Source organism: Pan troglodytes, chromosome 4 (genome assembly GCF_028858775.2).
Source record: "Pan troglodytes isolate AG18354 chromosome 4, NHGRI_mPanTro3-v2.0_pri, whole genome shotgun sequence".
In the NCBI taxonomy this organism is placed as follows: domain Eukaryota; kingdom Metazoa; phylum Chordata; class Mammalia; order Primates; family Hominidae; genus Pan; species Pan troglodytes.
In genome coordinates this window covers 25142329-25163762 of record NC_072402.2, presented here as the reverse complement: position 1 = coordinate 25163762, position 21434 = coordinate 25142329, and the positions used below count along the sequence as shown (strand labels likewise).

General features: G+C 36.4%; 1 protein-coding gene across 9 annotated transcripts in view; it reads left to right on the top strand.

Moving 5' to 3' along the window:
* The window catches only part of ADGRV1 (adhesion G protein-coupled receptor V1), a 606362-nt gene that overhangs the window by 424969 nt on the left and 159959 nt on the right, over positions 1-21434 (top strand). For all 9 annotated transcript variants that reach the window (XR_010156862.1, XM_063810270.1, XM_063810268.1 and 6 more), the window contains one exon: positions 1270-1448. Coding sequence is in view for 8 of the 9 variants with exons in the window: in XM_063810270.1 (XP_063666340.1) it covers positions 1270-1448 (179 nt within the window). In the remaining variant the exon portion in view is untranslated. The remainder of the gene's footprint in view (positions 1-1269; positions 1449-21434) is intronic.

The window sequence follows — 21434 nt, the reverse complement described above, 5'->3', positions numbered from 1 at the left end:
TTACATGTAATATCTCATTTAATCTTTATAATAACCTTGTTGTATACATGCAACTGAGGCTCTGAAAATGTTGTGACTTGCCCAAGATTATCCACTTAAAGTATAACATTAATGAGTATGAATGAATTATATAGACATATAATAATATAGACATAATATATAATTCATTCATACTCACACTCTTTCTACCATACAAAATTGAGAAGGAGGATTTATCCAGGCAATAGGTATTACTGTTTGAAATATGTATGGCATGGCATTCAATATTGTTACTGTACTAAATGATAATTAAATATGAGCATTCCTTATGGAAAGAAGACACTAGAAGACTTAGATCCAAGTTAGGTGTGGGATTTGGAGCCAACATAACATTTATAGGCCTCAGTTTTCTTACTCTTATTTATTTAATGTGTCCCCTCATCCCCCTTCACTCTACACACTTGTCCCATTTATATGTTTTATCTCAGTAGGAAATAACAGATATAAGATGTGATGTAAATATAATATAAAAGAAATATTGCCCTTAATTATTTGTGTCCCACTTATTTGGAAACTAAGGTTCAAGAAAGTAAATACCACCCCATCTCTTTCACTGCTGTATCCCCAGCACCTACACTGGTCTGTGAAATTTAGTAAGCAATAAATATTTGTCATGTGAATGAACAAAAGGGAGAGAGTATAAATTGGGAAACATGGACCACAAAATGAACCCCACTATAGTACTTTCTCTCTGTGCGATCATTTTCTGTTTATTTGTCTGCAACTTCCACTGGACACTGAGATCAAGGTTGTCTTCAACGTTATTTCCCCACTGGAACAGTATCTGGCCCTGCCATATGATAGGCCCTCAATAAATAAAAATTGTCAAAAAGCTTGAAAATATAGGGCTTTTTATTTCATTATCACCTGGAAGTTAATGTGGGAAGTAGGTTTGCATATCAGAGTATGTTTCTTCAAAGACACATTTACAAAACAGTCATAGAAGATTGTAACTGAGAGTAAATCAGAGCAAATTAAGGCAAATAAAAATACAGCAAATCAACTAAATATTTCCCTGTGTTTCCAGAATTTTGAGGTATCCTGAATTTCTTGGATAAGAATGAAATTCTTATGAAAGAATGAATGTATGAAGTAACTTAAAAAAATCAAAACTAATTATTAAGTAGATCCTGGCCTTTTGTTGGTCGGTAACATTGCCTAAGCCAGTTGAGTTTGTGTTCTGTGCCATTAAAGAAGAGCCTGTTCATTTTATGTTGTTTTCTTCCTTAGTCTGTGAATTTCTGGTACGTGCTGGTGATGAATGATGAGCACACAGAGAGGCGATATCTGCTGTTTTTCCTTCTGAGTTGGGGACTACCAGCTTTTGTGGTGATTCTCCTCATAGTTATTTTGAAAGGAATCTATCATCAGAGCATGTCACAGATCTATGGACTCATTCATGGTGACCTGTAAGTACACCCAGGCAACACATTGCCCTAGCTTTCATGTACCTAAGCAGATTTCGTTGCCATAAGAGCTGTGATTGAATAAGTACCAGGAAGATCTTTGCTTTTCTGCCACAGTGTCTGAAGCTCTGCTTACTCTAATTACTCTTTTAAATAGGAAACTGTGGCCTCACAAGTTTCTTTGGTAGATGCAGTTTTCTCAAGTGAGTTGGTGTATCAAACAGTTCATGGTAATTTGTACCTTAGCATTTAGTTTATTAGATTGAAGCAAACTAATATTTAGCAAAATCAGGGCACTATGAAATTTTTGATAAAGAATTTGTGAAAACAGTTGGAGTGTGGCACATTCTCTAAGCAGTGTGTTTTTGGTGAGGGCGGGGGATGGCAGCCACCATCACCCATAAGATCCCCGAATACTGAATGACTGCATCACAGTGAATGGAGAGTGTCTGAAGAAGTGCATAGGAACAAGACAAGATCACCTTGGTCTTAGATATTCTTGTTAAAATACCCTTTTAATCTTGAAATCTTAACACTTTTTTATGTACATATGCATATATATATGCATAATATATGTATATTATGCATATATATATATGTGACTTAATCCTAAATCTGGTATCTTGTAGCTTTGAGGACCACTGAGCCCCTCTTAATAGCTCCACATGTAGGGGGTGGAAAAACACTTTGCAATAATAAAGCTCAACCAACTCTTGGTATAAGGAAGAGAAAAAGTAAAATTCTAAATAAGAAAAAATAGCCTATTCACAGTCTTTTGAAGACAGTATTACTTAATTATCTCACAGGTTATTATGAAGATAAAATTAGCTAGTAGACATGAAAAATATTGAAAGTTAAAGTACTATATCAGCAGTCATTTTAATAGAATTATTGCCTATGATCAATTATATACTTAATAAATACTTGTTATTGATGTATACAAATGTATTTCACACATAGGCAATCACAGACACATACCCCATACCACATTCAGATAAAGGAGGCTAGCTATGTAAAACACACCTAAACACACAAACGTACACAAACATGCAAACACAATACACACACTAATATACTATGTATTTTTATAATTCTGTCTTTTTATTGAAATTCAAAAGACTCCCTAATACTGATTATTTTATAATATTATAATGTATTTTATGCATATACAAGTCTATATTCCTGTAATCTTCTAAAAAGGAACGATGGCATCTTTCAGAATTATATTATGATTTTTTACATTTTACTATCCCTTGCATTAATTTAAATCATGGACTGCCAGGATTAATTTCAGAAAATTCTACGTCATTCTTTGTGATATGCAAAGTAACCACGAAGCAAGCCGTGGTGGCTAGCAGATCATTCTTTTCATGAGCTCCCTGGCAAGACAGGACTTATTTAATTTTAGCATTACATGTATACCCATCCAGCCTTGCTAAATGGGCCCAATGAATGTAATATTAATTAGAAAAAACTATCTTGATCCTTTTAAAAGGATTTTTAAAGGGAGAAATAAACTATGATCAAAGAATGTCCAAATGAGCTTACTCAAAGTATTTGCCTTCTTAAGCTTTTGGTAAATGTTCTCTATGACCAACTAAATTATAATAAGTGAAATGTAAAATATAGTTACTTCTACCTGGTTTTAATCTTAAAGAATTGTTAGACCAGAGGCCGGGCGTGGTAGCTCACACCTGTAATCCCAGCACTTTGGGAGGCGGAGACAGGCTGATCACAAGGTCAGGAGATTGAGACCATTCTGGTGAAACCCCATCTCTACTAAAAATACAAGAATTAGCCAGGCGTGGTGGCGCATGCCTGTAGTCTCAGCTACCCGGGAGGCTGCGGCAGGAGAATCACTTGAACCCAGGAGGCGGAAGTTGCAGTGAGCCAAGATCACGCCACTGCATTTCAGCCTGGGTTACAGAACAAGACTCTGACTCAAAAAAAAAAAAAAAAAAAAAAATTATTAGATCAGCGTGTCTAACCTTTGCATTACAGGTTACTTTTCTCCTTAATTCACAAAGAATATTCCTAAGTCATTCCCATACGAATTTATTCTAGCTTGTAAAAATTCTATATCTTACTTCAATTTTAATATAAGGTTATAAACTGATATATTATTTATACTAAAATATTGTATACTTATATCATCATTTTAAAGCATGCCATTTCTCTAGAGGTCATAATAGATTTATGGTTGTATGAACTAATGGCCCATCTGTTGGGCAGTGGTTACTTCATAGTATTTTGCTTGTCTTCTAGGCTCTTCCCTAGAAGAATTTTAAAATTCTTAGCTCATTATGGAAGAGCTAAGAATTTTTAAAAATGCCTCAAGGGGAAAATCTCCAAGTGTCTTGTTCACTTCTTTCTGGAACGTGTTTTCTCAAGTTCTCTTTCCTGCCAGCCCTGAAGTCTAATTTTTGTCTCCTTAGCTCTTTGAGATTGCCAGATAATTCGCTGGCTTTCCTGACTCTCAGCATCTTTCCTCGTCCTGGATTTTCAGTCTCCCTTTCTTCTCCAAGTATTAATAGGCAGATACCCTGGAGGGAAAAGTGGTATGCTGAATGTAGCGCTGATTTCAATAAGCTTCTCTTCTTTACAAGATTGGCCTGTCAATGTTGGCTGCCTCAACAGCTTTACAGTGCCTTCAAACAAATGGTTTTGTTTGGTTGATTTTGCTTTAATTTTATTTTGTCTGATTATTCTAGATGGAATTATAAATCATGTACAAGCTATTTCATTAAACATAGTTCAGTATTTTAAGATGGATTTTATAGATAGTGTGCATGTCTGCATTTTAAATAGTAATACCCTGGTTAAGTGTTACTGATTAAATATAGCCAAAGTCCAAAATTTTACCAAATTTATATAATCTAGGGTTAAATTTCTTATGGAAAGCAGTGAAAATACTTTAAATACTGGTGTTTCCTAAGTGCTGACTTTGGTCTACTTTTCCCCCTGTACATTGTTATCTATTCTTATGGCTTGACATTTTCTATATGATAACCCCTGAAGTTGTGTCTCTAGCCTATAAAACACTTTTCTGAGCTCCATACCCATATTATATATTCAAATGTCTTATAAATATCTTTACCAGAGTGACACACAGCTATTTCTTTTTTTTTATTATTATACTTTAAGTTTTAGGGTACATGTGCACAACGTGCAGGTTTGTTACATATGTATACGTGTGCCATGTTGGCGTGCTGCACCCATTAACTTGTCATTTAAATTAGGTATATCTCCTAATGCTATCCCTCCCCCCTCCCCCCACCCCACAACAGGCCCCGGTGTGTGATGTTCCCCTTCCTATGTCCATGTGTTCTCATTGTTCAGTTCCCACCTATGAGTAAGAACATGTGGTGTTTAGTTTTTTGTCCTTGGGATAGTTTGCTGAGAATGATGGTTTCCAGCTTCATCCATGTCCCTACAAAGGACATGAACTCATCATTTTTTATGGCTGCATAGTATTCCATGGTGTATATGTACCACATTTTCTTAATCCAGTCTATCATTGTTGGACATTTGGGTTGGTTCCAAGTCTTTGCTATTGTGAATAGTGCCACAGTAAACATATGTGTGCATGTGTCTTTATAGCAGCATGATTTATAATCGTTTGGGTATATACCCAGTAATGGGATGGCTGGGTCAAATGGTATTTCTAGTTCTAGATCCCTGAGGAATCGCCACACTGACTTCCACAATGGTTGAACTAGTTTACAGTCCCACCAACAGTGTAAAAGTGTTCCTATTTCTCCACACTATTTCATATTTAGTATGTTTAAAATTGATATACTAAAATGCTTTGACCCACATTCTCTATGAAATGTCCACTATCCACCCACATACACAGGTTGTGAACCCAAGTTACTTTCTACTTCTTTCACCTTACACTCAATATTCTATAATCATGAATTATTTTCTAATCTAATTCCTAAATGTTTGTTTTCCTAATCCAGTTTCTCATTTCAACCATCATCTCTTATTTCATCACCATCTCTTCGGTTCAGCTTCTGTCTTCTTTGGTATGTTGCATTGCCTCCTAACTTGTGCCCCTATCTATAATTTCTTCATTTTACAATCTATCCATTAAATTCTGAAATATGGAAATGATTGTATTACTCTGATGCTTAAAACCCAATGGTTGCCTTTTGTTACCTTCAAGGTTGTAGCTTGATAGGTCATCCATGGTTTGACACTAAACTGCTGAACCAGTTTTTTAAAAATCATTCTTCCCACTCTCCTCCCTTGTTTTCCTTTGTAACTGAATTGCTTGATGTTTCCCATGATCTCTTATTTCTTTTTTATTTTTTTGAGATGGAATTTCACTCTTGTTGCCCGGGCTGGAGTGCAATGGCGTGATCTCAGCTCACTGCAACCTCCGCCTCCCAGGTTCAAGTGATTCTCCTGCCTCAGCCTCCTGAGTAGCTGGGATTACAGGCATATGCCACCACACCTGGCCAATTTTTTGCATTTTTAGTAGGGATGGGGTTTCTCCATATTGGTCAGGCTGGTCTCGAACTCCTGACCTCTGGTGATCCGCCCACCTCGGCCTCCCAAAGCGCTGGGATTACAGGCGTGAGCCACTGCGCCCAGCCATGATCGCTTATTTGTATACCTTTGAATATATCTTTTATATCTCAAATCCCTTTCTTTCATTTGTCTACCTACAAAGTCCCTATTTTTCCTCAAAGCATCAACTTAAATATCAACTTAGTAAAGTATCTGTTTTCAGATTAAAACCCTACCTCTTATATATAGCCTTGGTAGACTCACAACCCTTCATAAATCCTAGGATTGTACTAATTATACTATATTGAAAATATTTGTTTATGCCAGCCATGTAACTTGAAATTCAGCCTGGAGAACAGTGATTACTTACAGACTCTATGGAAAGGGTCGGTAAGTTTATCCCTTAGTGGAAATATCTAAACTAGAAGAAGGAAGGCCTTAACAATCCAATGTAAATTTATACAAATGAGAGTTTAGAAAAAACTTTCATGTTTCCTCTACACAATAACATACACATGCTCAATGAAGATTTCATACAACAATATGATTAGTAAAGATATCTAATATATTTAGAGGTCACCAAATGATGTGTCTCAATATTTTAAACACCACATGAGGCATGTCAAATCTTGTAAGAAAGAAATTTTCTTATATGTACATAAGAGATCAAATTCTAATTTACCAGGACAAATGTATTTTTCAACCTAGATTTAAATTGCACAACCTGATTTGGAGAAAAGCCAAAATTACCTATAAAATTTAAAATTGTACTTTTTTCTATAAAGTAGAAAACCCAATAAAGACTTAATATTGCTGCTTTGTCACTGAACTAGATGATGCTATGGATCTATGAGGAATCATACTCTACTCAAAGTTAATAGGAGGAGGTGCCTACACTTTCAGAGTTTTCTAAAGCAGCATTCCCCAACCTTTTTGGCACCAGGGACCGGTTTTGTGGAGGACAGTTTTTTCACGGATGGGGCCTGGGGGTGGGAAGTGGTTTCGGGATGAAAGTGTTCCACCTCAGATCATCAGGCATTAGTTAGATTCTCATAAGGAGCACTCAACTGGGATCCCTCACATGCACCGTTCACAATAGGGTTCACACTCCTATTATAATCTGATGCCTCCACTGATCTGACAGGAGACAGACCTTAAGCGGTAATGCTGGCTCTCCCACCGCTCACCTCCTGCTGTGCGGCCCTATTCCTAATAGGCCATGGGCAGGTACCAGTCCACGGCCCTGGGTTTGGAGACCCCTAAAGGATATATTCATCGCTTTTGAAATTAGTGCTAGAAATGCTTCCAACTTCCTATCTTATAATTGAACGGTGCTTAAACTAAAACAAAGGCAAAAGTAAATGAAATCTGCCCCTGAGTGATTGCTATTGGTTACCAGAAGTAACTCTATTGAGAGTACCTGGAAGTAGTCTCTATTGAGTAGTTTTATATTAAATGTCTTTGGAAGTAGTCACCTAGTTTTCTTGGGACAGATTCTTGGCTACTTTAGGTAAAGAAAACAAGCTAAAGGAGACCTTATCATGCAAAGTGTAGGGAGGGGAAAAGAGAATATAAAAAGAGTCAAGACCCAGGGTGGAAGTAAAGGGAATGTGGTCCTGAGGAATGTTCATACATAGAGAATATGCCTTTTATCTGGAACCCCAGTTATGTGAATATTGATAGAGTGATTGGAGTGAGTGTCAAAGACATGCCATACAGAGGTGAGAGGACAATGAAGACATTACTTTGATCTCAATATTCTAACTTCTAAGCAACCCCAACACATTAATAAATGTCAATAACAGTAAAAATGACACAATAAAGATGATAGGTTGTTTTGTACTTCTAAAATGCCTGCTTTGTTTCATCCTTACTAATTCATATGAATTCAAGCTTAAGAAAAATCAGCAAATAATTTATTGAATAATGACTATATACAAAGGCTTAAGTGAATTCTCTTATGCCTAAGCTTAGAATTTGATTGTAATGAAAAAATTGCATAACTTTATAACTTAATTTTAAAATCGATTACTGTTTTTTAGTTTTCTTGTTTTTTGTCTTTAATTTGTAGAGACAAGGTCTTGCTGCGTTGGCCAGGCTAGTCTCAAACTCCTGAGCTCATGCAATTTTCCCACCTCCCAAAGTGCTAGGATTACAGGCATGAGCCATCATGTCCAGCCTAGTTTTTTAGTATTTCAGCATTATGTTTTACTTTAGATACACTAAACAAATCTTTATTATAACCTACTCTGATTATCCTGCTTCTGAACTGAATTACCAGTTTTGCTAAATCCTCTGAAAATAACCTAATTTTGCAAGCTATATTAGAAGAAATGTTATTAATATAGAGGACAAATCTCTATTCTAAATTAGAACTAAGTAGAAGTAATTGTACTGTATGGGAAATATGATATCATATGAGAGTCTTTATTTTCATTAAATTACTTCAAAAGAGAATCATGAAAAAAAAGTTTGTTAGAGAGCACATTTACTTATTGTCTGAGGAGTGAACAAAGTCACCATACATCTTTGAAAAGGAATGTTGTCAGGATCTCTTCATGCATTTGCTCAGGTAGGGATATATTACTGCCTGTGGGTGCACATGCACACGCATACAGAAACACAAGTACATCCACATAAAAATAGCAACCTTAGACTAGCATTTTCTATCTATTCAGACCTTAAAATTAAAAAATCTTGAAAGTACGCTTCCCCACGAAGTCTTCTTAGGATAATGGAATCTAAGGGTTAGAAGATGTCTAGCTTGCTTTAATAAAGTTTCCCACACATCCTTAAAACATGATTCAGATTCTTATTCAAAGGCTTGTTAACTCCTTCAAATTTTTATTCTAAACATGCTCAGTATATCTGACTTTTTATGGCGATTAATTATACAATTTATTCTGCTAATACCTTGTTCTCTTAGTTTGATTTTTACATTATTATCACTCCAAACCACAACCTTAGCTTTTCTGATTACTGCTTTGTCTCTCTGAGAAAAATCCAACTAATGTTTTGAGTTATATCTCTCTTGGCTTCCCTTAGTTCCTGGATCCGCTTTGCACACAAGGTGGAACCTAGGTGTAAAAAGAACTTTATCAAGCTTTTAATCCAATCTCCGTGTAGTTCTTGAGTAACCTTCACAGCATTGCTGACAAACATTCTTTGACTTTATGTTCGAATTCTTCCGTGAGAAAGAACACACTTTCTCCCAAGACTTCTTTGTGTAGAATAGGAAACTATCTCTTTTAGATTCTGGTTTAATTTCTAATTGCTGGGTTCGTTGCAAGCAAGCAAAATAATGTGATATTTTCCACATGATACTCCTTTAAATATTTCTCCAAGTTCTTTTTTCCAAGCTAAACATTTCTGATTGGTTTATATAGTTTTTCATGCAACATCTCTTCACTATTTTGATAGATCTCTTCTAAACTTGTTTTATGTCAATTCTTTTTACTTTTAAGAATTTTAAACTTATAGAAAAATTGCAAAAATTATAGAATTTACATATACCTTTTATCCAGTGTGCATACATACTTACATAATTATAGCACAATGATCATAACTAGGAAATTAACAATGATAAAACCCTTTAAACTGCAAACCTTGTTCAAATTTCACCAGTTTTCCCCCAATGTCTTTTTTCTACTCTGAAATCCAATGCACTATGTCCCATTATCTTTAGTGCTTGTGTGTCCTTGGTCTTCAATCTGACAATTTCTCTGTCTTTCCTTGGTTTTCACTTTTTTTTTTTTTTTTTTTTTTTTTGACGGAGGCTTGCTCTGTCGCCCAGGCTGGAGTGCAGTGGCGTGATCCTGGTTCACTGCAACCTCCCCCTCCCGGGTTCAAGTGATTCTCCTGCCTCAGCCTCCCGAGTAGCTTGGACTATAGGTACGCACCACCATGCACAGCTAGTTCTTGTGTTATTAGTAGAGACGGGGTTTCACCATATTGGCCAGGCTGGTCTCGAACTCCGGATCTTGTGATCCACCCACCTCAGCCTCCCAAAGTGCTGGCATTACAGGCGTGAGCCACCATGCTCTGCCGGTTTTCACTTTTGAAGAGTACTGGTCAATTATTTTATAGAATAAGTCCAAACTTGTCTAATGTTTTTTTCAAGATTAGATGGAATTTACACATTTTTGGCTAGAATGACACAGAGTGTAAAAGTACAAGTTTTTTCATATGAACATATGTTTTCAATTCTCTTGAGTATATGTCTAGGAGTAGAATTTGTTGGGTCATATGATTTAACTTGCTGGTTTCAAGTATCTCGTTGTCTTTGGCTTTCAACAGTTTATATATCTAGGTGTGGGTCTCTCGGAGTGGAGTCTGTTAAACTTCTTGGATGTGTGGATTAATGTTTTTAATCAGTTTGGGGAGTTTTCAGCCATTGTTTTATCAAATATCCTTTCTCCTCCTCTCCTCTGAGTCTTTTATTATGCATATATTGGTACATTTGATGCTGTTCCACAAAAATCTAAGGCTATGTTAATTTTTTTGGTTCTATTTTTTTTTTCTGTTCCTCAGACATGGTAACCACAATTGACCTGTCTTCACATTTACCAATTTTTTTTTCTTCTTCCTGGTTATATCTATTGTTCGGCATCATTAGTGAAATCTTCATTTTGGGTATTGTACTTTTCTTTTCTTTTTTTTTTTTTTTTTTTGGAGACAGAGTTTCGCTCTTGTCGTCCAGGCTGGGCTGGAGTGCAATGACATGGTCTTGGCTCACTACAACCTCTGCCTCCCAGGTTTGAGCAATTCTCCTGCCTCCGCCTCCCAAGTAGCTGGGATTACAGGCACCCGCCACCACACCCAGCTAATTTTTATATTTTTAGTAGAGATGGGGTTTCACCATGTTGGCCAGGCTGATCTCGAACTCCTGACCTCAGGTGATCTGCCCACCTCTGCCTCCCAAAGTGCTGGGATTACAGGCATGAGCTGCCATGCCCGGCCTAGTTATTGTACTTTTCAATTCAAGAATTTCTATGTGGTTCTTTTTTATGATTTCTATCTCTTTATTGATATTTTCTATTTGATGTCATTCTCATATGCTCATTTAGTTATATAGACATAGTTTCTTTTATGTTTTGAACATAATTAAAATAGCTAATTTAAAGTATTTGTTCAGTAAATCTAAGATCTGGGTTGCCTGAGGGATAGTTTCTATTCATTATTTTCTTGTGTGTACATCATACCTTCTTGGTTTTTTGCATATTTTGTAAATTTTTGTTGAAAATTGGACATTCTATGTGGAAATTTTAGAAATCATAAATTTTTCTCTCAGGATTTGTTGTTTCTGTTCACAGTAATAGTTGCTGTTTATTGACTTTTCTGAATTTACAGATTTAATTTTGTATATCTATATTCTTTGTCACACGTGGCCACTGACATCTCTGTTTCATTAATTTAGTGGTCAGCTAATGATTGAACAGAGATTTCCTTAAATGCCTGTAATGAAGAAGTCTCCTAGTCTTTGCCGGAAGGCTCTATGTGCATGTTGGGGCATGACTTCAACACTCTACCAGGAAGTTAGTAACTGCCTTAGCCTTCACATTATATATACCCTCAAAGTCAACCAGTGGTGAGAGAGTCTAGGGCCTTCTCAGGTCTTTCCTGAACGTGAGCAAAGCCTCAAGCATGCACATGGCATTTTAAATTCCCAGGAATGTATTGGAGCTTTCCAAAGCTTATGTGTATATCTCATGCTCCAGCTTTTCTTTTAAGCTTTTGAGGTTTTTTGCTCCATTGTTGTTATCCACTGGCTCAGATAGCCATGATGTTAAATCACTTGCTTTTAGTTGTTTTTAACAAGTAACTCCCTGTCTCCTTACCCTATACCCAAGGAATAGATTTTTTGCATTGGCTGAACTCTGAGATACGTGAAATACAGAAAGCCTTGCAAGTTGGGATTTTCTTTGGGACTGAAGCTTTGAAAGAGCTCCAGCTTCATTTTGCTCCCCAAACCTCCTCCCCCATGGGTGCCAGAGTGTACCCAGAATGCGGGCTATTTTTCAAGGCTATATGAGTCTAGAGAGTCTCCCCAGCCATGCCTTCTGTACAGCCTGTGGAACTGAGAGTTAATTAAATCTATTTTCTTCATAAATTACCCAGCCTCAGGTAGTTTTTTATAGGAGTGCGAGAATGGACTAATATAGAAAATTGGTACCTGGAGTGGGGCATTGTTATGAAGATACCTGAAAAGGTGGAAGCAACTTTGAAATGGGGTAACAGGCAGAGATTGGAACAGTTTGGAGGGCTCAGAAGACATGAAGATGAGGGAAAGTTTGTAACTTTCTAGAGACTTGTTAAATTATTGTGACCAAAGTGCTGATAGTGATATAGACAATGAAGTCCAGGCTGAGGTGGCCTCAGATGGAGATGAGGAACTTACTGAGAACTGGAGTAAAGGTCACTCTTGCTAAGCTTTAGCAAAGAGACTGGTGGCATTGTGCCCCCGCTCTAGGGCTCTCTGGAACTTTGAAATTGAGAGAGATGATTTAGGGTACCTTGCAGAAGAGAAATTTTTAAGCAGCAAAATGTTCAAGATATGACCTGGCTGCTTCTAAAAGCCTATGCTCATTTGCCTAAAGAAATGACCTGAAATATTTAAAAGGGAAGCAAAGCATAAAAGTTTGGAAAATTTGCAGCCTGGCTATGAGGTAGAAAAGAAAAACCCATTTTCAGGGTAGAAATTCAAGCCAATTGCAGAAAATTGCATAAGTAAAGAGGAGCTGAGTCTTAATAGCTAAGACAATGGGGAAAATGCCTCCCAGCCATTTCAGAAAACTTCACAGCAGCCTATCCCATTACAAGCCCAGAGGCCTGGGAGGGAAAAATAGTTTTGTGGGCCAGGCTCAGAGCCCCACTGCTCTGTGCAACCTCAGGACATGATACCCTGCATCCCAGCCCTTCCAGCTCCAGCTGTGGCAAAAAGGGCCGCAGATATGTCTCAGGCCACTGCTCCAGGGGGTGCAAGCCATAAGAATCCTTGGCAACTTCCACGTAGTATTAAGCCTGTGGGTGCACAGAGTACAAGAGTTGAAGCCTGGGAGATTCCAACTAGATTTCAGAGGATGTATGGAAATGCCTGGATGTCCAGACAGAAGTCTACTGCAGGGGTAGGACCCTCATGGAGAACCTTTACTAGGGCAGTACAGAGGGGAAATGTGGGGTTGGAGTCCCGACAGAGTCCCTACTGGGACACTGCCTAGTGGAGCTGTGAGGAGAGGGCCACAGTTCTGCAGACCCCAGAATGGTAGATCCACTGACAGTTTGCACCATGTGCCTGGAAAAGCAGCAGGCACTCAATGCCAGCCCATGAAAGCAGCTGTGGAGGCTGTACCCTGCAGAGCACAGGGTCAGAGCTGACCAAGGCCTTGGGAGCCCACGCCTAGTGTCAGTGTGGCCTGGATGTGAGACATAGAATCAAAAGAGATTATTTTGGAGCTTTAAGATTTAATGACTGCCCTGCTGGGTTTTGGATTTCCATGGAACCTGTAGTCCCTTTGTTTTGGCCAATTTCTTCCTTTTGGAATGGGAGCATTTACCCAATGCCTGTACACCCATTGTATCTTGGAAGTAACTAACTTGTTTTTTATTTTGCAGGCTTATAGGCAGAAGGGACTTGGCTTGACTCAGATAAGATTTTGGACTTGAACTTTTGAGTTAATGCTGAAATGAGTTAATATTTGGGGGCTGTTGAGAAGATATGATTGTGTTTTGAAATGTGAGGACATGAGATTTGGGAGGGGACAGTGGTAGTATGATATAGTTTGGTTATGTATCCCCACTCAAATCTCACGTTGAATTGTGATCCTGAGTGTTGGAGGTGGGGCCTAGTGGGAGGTGATTGGATTATGGGAGTGGTTTCTAATGGTTTAGCACCATCCCCAGAGTGCTGTTTTGTGATAGAGTTCTCATGAGATCTGGTTGTTTGCAAGTATGTAGCTTCTTCCCCTTTGCTCTCTCTTTTTCCTGTTCCTGCCATTGAAGACATGTCTCCTTCCTCTTCACCTTCTGCCATGATTGTAAGTTTCCTGAGGCCTCCCCAGCCATGTTTCCTTTACAGCCTGTAGAACTATAAGTCAATTAAACCTCTTTTCTTCATAAATTACCTAGTCTCAGGTTGTTCTTTATAGCAGTGTGAGAATAGACTAACACAACTTCATATCTAGAATACCCAGGTACTGAAATACAAAGACCTAAAATTACACTTTCACAAACTCATTGTACTAAATATATCTTAAGATATGCCTCTAAAATTATCTTTGATTGGAGTACAGTGGAAAGAGCAGGGGCTTTGGAGGTAGATAGACGATGAGTCAAATACCGACTCAGGCATGTTCTAGTTGTGTGACACTGAGCAAATTACTTACCCTCTGTGAGCTTGAAGTTTTCCATCTGTGCAATGGGCATCATAAAACCTGTGTCCTAGGATTGTGATGTGGATTAAGCGAGATGATGCGTCTAGGGAAAATGCATGTACAGTACCTGGCACAGAGGAGGGGACAATAAGTGAGAGCCATATGTATAAGTCTATGAATGTGTGTCTCATATGAAGTAGTAATTACATGTAAGCAATCAGACAAGCCCAGTTAAACATTGTTGACCCTGTAAGTCCTGAAGAGTTGCTTACCATTTTGCTATCTCCAGCTATTTTGAAAGTATTATTTACATCATTTCCATCCTTTTCTTCTGCACTCATGTTTGACATAAAGATTGCAAGCACTAAATTCTTTAATATTTCTGAAACTCAGAAGCTTCTACCAACCTGAGTTAGGAGCTTGTTTTATTTTCATCATAAATGAGAAAGAAAAATGTCTCTAAAGCTTACAGTCTTCTATGAGACTGTCTTGGTCGGTGAGTGCTGCTGTACTAGAATACCATAGACTGGGTGACTTAAAAAGTAAGCATTATTTTTTTTTACACACAATCACAACAAAAATGGAATATCATGTGCACTTTCCAATTTACTTTTTATTTACTGAAAAGTAAATAAAAAGTTTGCTTTTTATCAGTATGTAATACCCTGTATCGGTATGTAATACTCATTTTCTGTGTCAGTATGTAATACCCATTACATTATAATTTGTAATATTCTATTGTGTTGATTTAATCAACCTTTTTGACAGACTTCTGAACTATTTCTAGTTCTTCTTTATATCATTGTTGTGATGAATATCCATATATAGGTATCTTTGTACATTTATGTTAATATTTTTATAGGGAAAATTTCAAGCAGTGGAATGACTCAATGATATATGTATAATTTTTTACTTTAAAAGATATTGTCAAAGTGTTTTCTTAAAAAGATGCACGTGTTTACACTAAAGCAACAAATAATGGCAGTGCCTGTTTCCCAACATTCTTGCCAACTCTGGGAATTATAAGTTTTTAATGTTTGCCAGTGTGATTTGCACACACCTAAATATACACATATATAGTACCTTAAACTTGTATTTATTTAATTATTAGTTATGTTTTAATAGCTTCATTTATCATGTACCAGACACTCTACTAAGTGCATACTCTCATTAATTCTTATACAACCCTGTGAGTTTGAATATCTTTGCATAGATTTATACAGCATTTGTTTCTTTTTTGGATTACTTGTTCATCTCCCTACATTAATTTTTCTGATTGCTTGCTCATGTTTTTCAATGATTTAGAGAGTGTGCTTTGTTCTTGCTCTTTTCTTGTTTCCTTCTTTTCTTTTGGAGGTGAGGTGGGCTATATTATAGCTATTAGCTTTTGTCTCTCCTGAATTTTTATTTCTCTATTAACACATCTTTCTCCTATCTATTTTTAAGGAAATTTACATCTTAATATGAGATGAGTTTTTGTATGATATCAAATTGTTTCAGATAATTATTTTAAATATTTTGTATGCTAATTCAATTTTCCATCTACAATAATAGTACAGTTAACATGTTGAGAACATTTAAAGTTATGTTTAACTTTAACTCAGGGTTAAAACGGTGAAAACATATGTTGCCATAAGAGTCTCAGTCTATATTCATCCTAATTTATTAACTAGATGCAGAATCAGGAAGATTAATGATTACTTTTTAATGCAAAGTGCTAAGAATTTAGGCATTTGAAATATCAAGCGGAATAGAGCATTAGGAAATAGGTAATTGTAAAATTGCGGGTGGCAGAGTTGTAATGATAGAGATATTCATGAGATCACATTTCATCTTTTTTATTCCCTTTACAAATTTTAGTGATAAAATGGAAAATTGGGCACCTTTTATTGTCAGAAGCTCTATAATGCAAAGTTTTTTTCAGTATTTCAAAGATTTCCAGTTGGAAAACTGAAAAAGCTCGTACAACCACAGATGGTCAAGTGTGTATTATTCAGGAAAGAAAACAGTTCTTTATAGAGGAAGTTCTGTTGTAGATGTCTCTAATGAAAAAGGGAATACCTGCAAATGTAAGCATCTTGTCAAACAGGATACTTCATACAATTTAAGAAAAACCATTCCTGGCTCAAAAGGATTTTCTGACAATTGATTTGAGGTTTGTATTATTTACTTTGTAGATTCTCAGAAGCAAGGATCTGCCTACTCTTTCTTTTTCTGAAAATAATGTTATATTTTTCTTATAAAATTAATCAATATTTGTTTTAGAAATTATGGAAAGCAAAAATATACAATAAAAATAAAAATCAGGTATCCTCATCATTCAGATATAAACACTTGATGTGTTTCTGTTTATGTCTAGATTTATACATTTTTGTTTTATAATAGAAAATTGAGATCTCTCAATTTTATCTCCTGCTTATTTCACTCAATGTTATATTATTAGAATTTCCCATGCATTGAGTATACCTCAACATTTTTTAATGGATTCACAATGTCTGTCTCATGATAGATTTATCAAACATGTTTACCTTTCCTCAGCATTGAATGTTAAAATTCTCTCCATCCCCATTTTTAATATTTAAAAATCTGCAGTGAGTGTGCTATGTTGTATTTCTACTTCACAGATCCCTTGAAATGAAATTACTAGATTAAGGATATAAGATTTTTAGAAATATTGGAATTATCAAACTGTCTTCCAGAAAGGTTGAAAATTTACAATCGTAACATTTTTTGAAGGTACCAGTCTCCCAACGCAAGAGCTAGTTAGTCTTAATTGTTTTATTAGCAGTATGATTTTGATAGTAAATATTGTATATTAGGTTGATGCAAAAGTAATTGTGGTTTTTGCCATTACTTTTGGTGACTCTCCAGAGAAACAGAGCTTACAGGATCTGTGTGTGTGTGTGTGTGTGTGTGTGTGTGTGTGTGTGTGTGTGTGTGTGTGTGTGTTTATAGACATTTATTATAAGGAATGGCTCACACTGTCATGGAGGCCAGCTCAAGATCTGTAGGGTGAGTTGGCAAGCTGGAAAACCAGGAGGGCTGATGTTTCAATTTGAGTACAAGGGCAGGAAAAAAAAAATGATGGCCCAGTTTGAAGGCTATTGGGCAGGAAGAATTCTCTGTTACTCAGGGAAGGATCAGCCTTTTTTCCTCAGGCCTTCAACTAATTGGATAAGGCCCACCCACAGTAGGGAGAGCAATCTGCTTCACTCAGTCCACCAATTTTAATGTTAATCTCATCTAAAACCATTCTTACAAAAAACACCCAGAATAATGTTTGACCAAATATCTGTCAAGTTAGGTTCTCCTTTGTGTTTCCATTTTTCTTTTATTTTTGAGACAGGGTCTCATGTTGCCCAGGCTGGAGTGCAGTGGTGCAGTAATGGCTCACTACAGCCTCAACTTCCTGGACTCAAGTGATCCTCCTGCCTCAGCTTCCCTAGTAGCTGGGACTACAGGCATGTACCACCATACCTGGCTAATATTTTTATCTTTTGTAGAGACCAGGTCTCACTGTGTTACCCAGGCTGGTCTTGTACTGCTGACCTGGAGGAATCCTCCCACCATGACTTCCCAAAGTGCTGAGATTATAGGCATGAGACACTGCACCTGGCCATTTTTCATTTTTTAAGAAGTCTGCAGTAAAAGTATTATGTCATATTTCAAGTTGACACATGAAATTAACCATCACATGTCATAATATGTTATTGTTTTTGTTGCTATTTTTTTAATGAGACCAGGGAGTTTAGGCATACTCTTATTTATTCATTTGCCATTTTGTACTTATAAACTGTTTGTATTTTTTGTCCATTTTCTTGTTTTGTTATTGATTTGTGAGAACTTTGTTCCTATGAAAGATATTACTTTGTAGTATTCGATGAAAATATTTGCCACGCTTTGTGATTTATGTTTTTAAATTGCAGTAAAATCTATCCAACTTTTTGTATACTTTTATTGCATGTTTCAGAACATTTTTCTTCAATTACATCTTTCAATACCATTTTATTCCATTTCATTTTGGAGGGTTCTTTTTTTCCTGAATATCAATTAACTTATTTGGTCTTTCTATCTCACACATTTGCATTATATTTTCTCTAATTCTTTTCTCTTTGTGTCTTTTTCTCTCAGTTGTTGCTAATTCAGTTGCAAGCTGTGTTTATTTCCTATGACACTAAATATTGTAACATTATTTTTGCTTGATATTATTCACGTCAGAACTCAGAAAATATGATATTTTTTTTTCTAGCATTTTGTGTTAAAGAGATTAGCCTGATATTTTTCCATTTAGGTAAATTTTTTCTTCACCTTCATGAATGCTTATAGATCTTAATATTTTTATTTCTATAATGTAAAACTTTGAGCTGAGTATATATAATTGTAGCTATTTTTTCTTAAACTTGTCTGATCTTGGGTGGGCTCCTAAGTCCACAGACGTGGTGTGTTCTGCTCAATGAAATTTTTCAATCTTACACAGTCTATTTGCTATTTTTTCATTGTTCTGGAATCAGAGACGTCAAAGTATTGTGAGTACTTTGTCTTTCATGTTCATAATTATCGTGTTTTTAAAAAACAGTTTTCAGCTCTTTGACTTTATCCCATGCATCTGTCACAGCTTCTCCAGCTTGTCTGCTATGAAAGTGATTTTGGATTCTGCAGTGTCATTTTGCTTATTACTGCTTCCAATGCAAATGTCAGGTGTTATTTCATTTTCCCCCATTTCTTTTCCTCTTTTGTTAAATCCCTCAGACAACCTTTATTTGGGCTTTATTTTGCTTCTTTTCCTTTGGGTTTGTCTTCTTGGATCCTATTTAGACTTCCAAGCCATTTTCTAAATTTTTTCTGGCCCCTTTAATAATTTTCAAAATTATTATCTTTTTTTTCTGAATTTGAGGGCTTTCACTTTTTCTTCTCATGTACCCAAGTTGATATTTTCTGTTAAATTTATTTACTCATTCTAGAATGAGATCCCCGTGGGGCCTCATGTTGTCCAATACATGAAGTTATGACTTTGGTTCTGTTCACTTTCTTCTTAGAATCTCCATTTTCAAATATAGAGCCTAATTTTAAATGTATGTACATTTTAATAGCCCAATTAACAGTGACTAGTAAGTATTCATTTACTACAGATCTGTAAGATGGATGTGGTAGTTACCTACTGTTACCTACATAGCCTAGTTATCTGATACTTTAAAAACCAATGAAATATATGGAAAATGTCAGCCCCCCAGTAGACTCTACTCCTGGGGTTTTTCTTGTCTCTGTACCTGTGTAATAGATCTTTCCTTACCTCCCAGGGTACCACACTCTAACACAGTCCCCTTTACTTCAGCTACTCCTGTGGAATTGGTGAGCTGCAGCCTCTAAACAATATATAAAGGTAATTAGGACTGGTTGAAAGGATGGACTGCTAGCATAAGAAAAGGTGGTACTCAGTCCCAAAAAGAAATTATTTGAGCTTCCCAGCTTTTTAGTGGATAGAAATCCTGCGCCTTTTAATTGAGTGAATACCAGGTAAACCATTAGGTAACTTGTTTCTTCTTGGGAAATTAAGGTGTAATGAGGTACAGGGACAGAATAATTATAGGTAGCACAGCTAGAATTAAACCACGTGTATCTGACTTATCCACAGATCCATAGCTGCTCTCAAACATAGGCTAGAAATCCTATTCTGCTTAAAACACAGTCACTGGTGATATTTTATATGACTATCTGACAGTTTCTCTGAAGGTAGAGGAAACAGTGAGGCAAAATACTTGACATAATTCTGTTCAGTTCTAGAAATAGAAATGACGAGATCCCAGGAGAAAACATCTTGCCTTGTGGAGCCCTTGATAAACAGGGAGGGAAATCCTGAACGTAATTAAATGTGTGTACGCACTAAAATTTAGGAAGATCCATTTTTAAACACTCAGACAAAAATTGGATATTTCATGAACAGAGGTACTGAAAGGAAAGAGTGCCAGAGGAATAAAAGTTTCAAAAGTTAAGTTCAAATGGAATGGTTGGGAATAATTTTAAAGAAAAATATTTACAGTCATCAAAATCAGTATGGGTACATGTATTCTTCCCGGTGGACTCAGATGTAAGAAGGACATGTATAATGAAAGAAAGTAGGAAAGTATCATTAATGGGAAAAGAATAGCCAGTGTAAGAAAAAGGGAAGCTTAAATCTAAAATGAAGTGAGGCTTGCTAAAAAATGATGAAATGGTAACTGTAGGAAAAGAGAGGCCATTTAAAGTATACATTCAGATTAAACATGCACTCAACACTGGAGAAAATGTCGACTATAAGGAGATGTTACAGTATTAGAAAAAGGAAAGAAGCTTAAGTCTTATTTTGCTTCAGTCTTCTCTGTCAAATAGAATATTTGGGGACGGGGGAAGGCTACCTGTAAAAGACTTCCAACTATCAGATAAGGGAACTGATGAAAAAGCATCTAGGTGTTCTAAGTAACATTATATTTTCTTCCTGCATGAATGATAATATTCAAATATGAGAGAACCTGATGAACTGACTTTGAGGAATGTAGCATGCAGGACAGTTTGGTAATGGAAAACAAATGAAAAGCAAATATTTTTATAAATCTAATTTATAAATCTCAACCATCTTATGAATCCTCAAAATCTAATTTATCGGTTTTATAAATTAGATTCTGAATCCTCCCAGTCCTAAAAAAAAAAATTTCGTAAAATATCTATTCATCTGATTTTTGGGGAACGCTTAGGGAAAGAAAGTGGTGATAAACTAGAAGATTATGTATGCTATTAGACCAATTTCCTTTGCAAGGTGTATACCAACATAGGAGAATGCTATAGACATTGTAATCTTTCACTTTGACTCTCCTGACTTTCTTAAGGATGAAATGGTGAAATACAGACTGGATATAGCTGAGTTGTTTTGTGATTGCTTTAATAAATGTACCTAAGTATTGATTTAATCGTTTGTTGTGAATTCTAAAGCTAAAGAGAAATGCTGGAAAACACTGGGGCTTCAGGGGGAGAATGGCCATGATGGTTAGGAGGATGTCATATGCCATCATGGAGAGGGTCACAGATAGAAGCGAGGGGGAGGGCTCAAGTGTGAGAAGTCCTAGGGGAGACA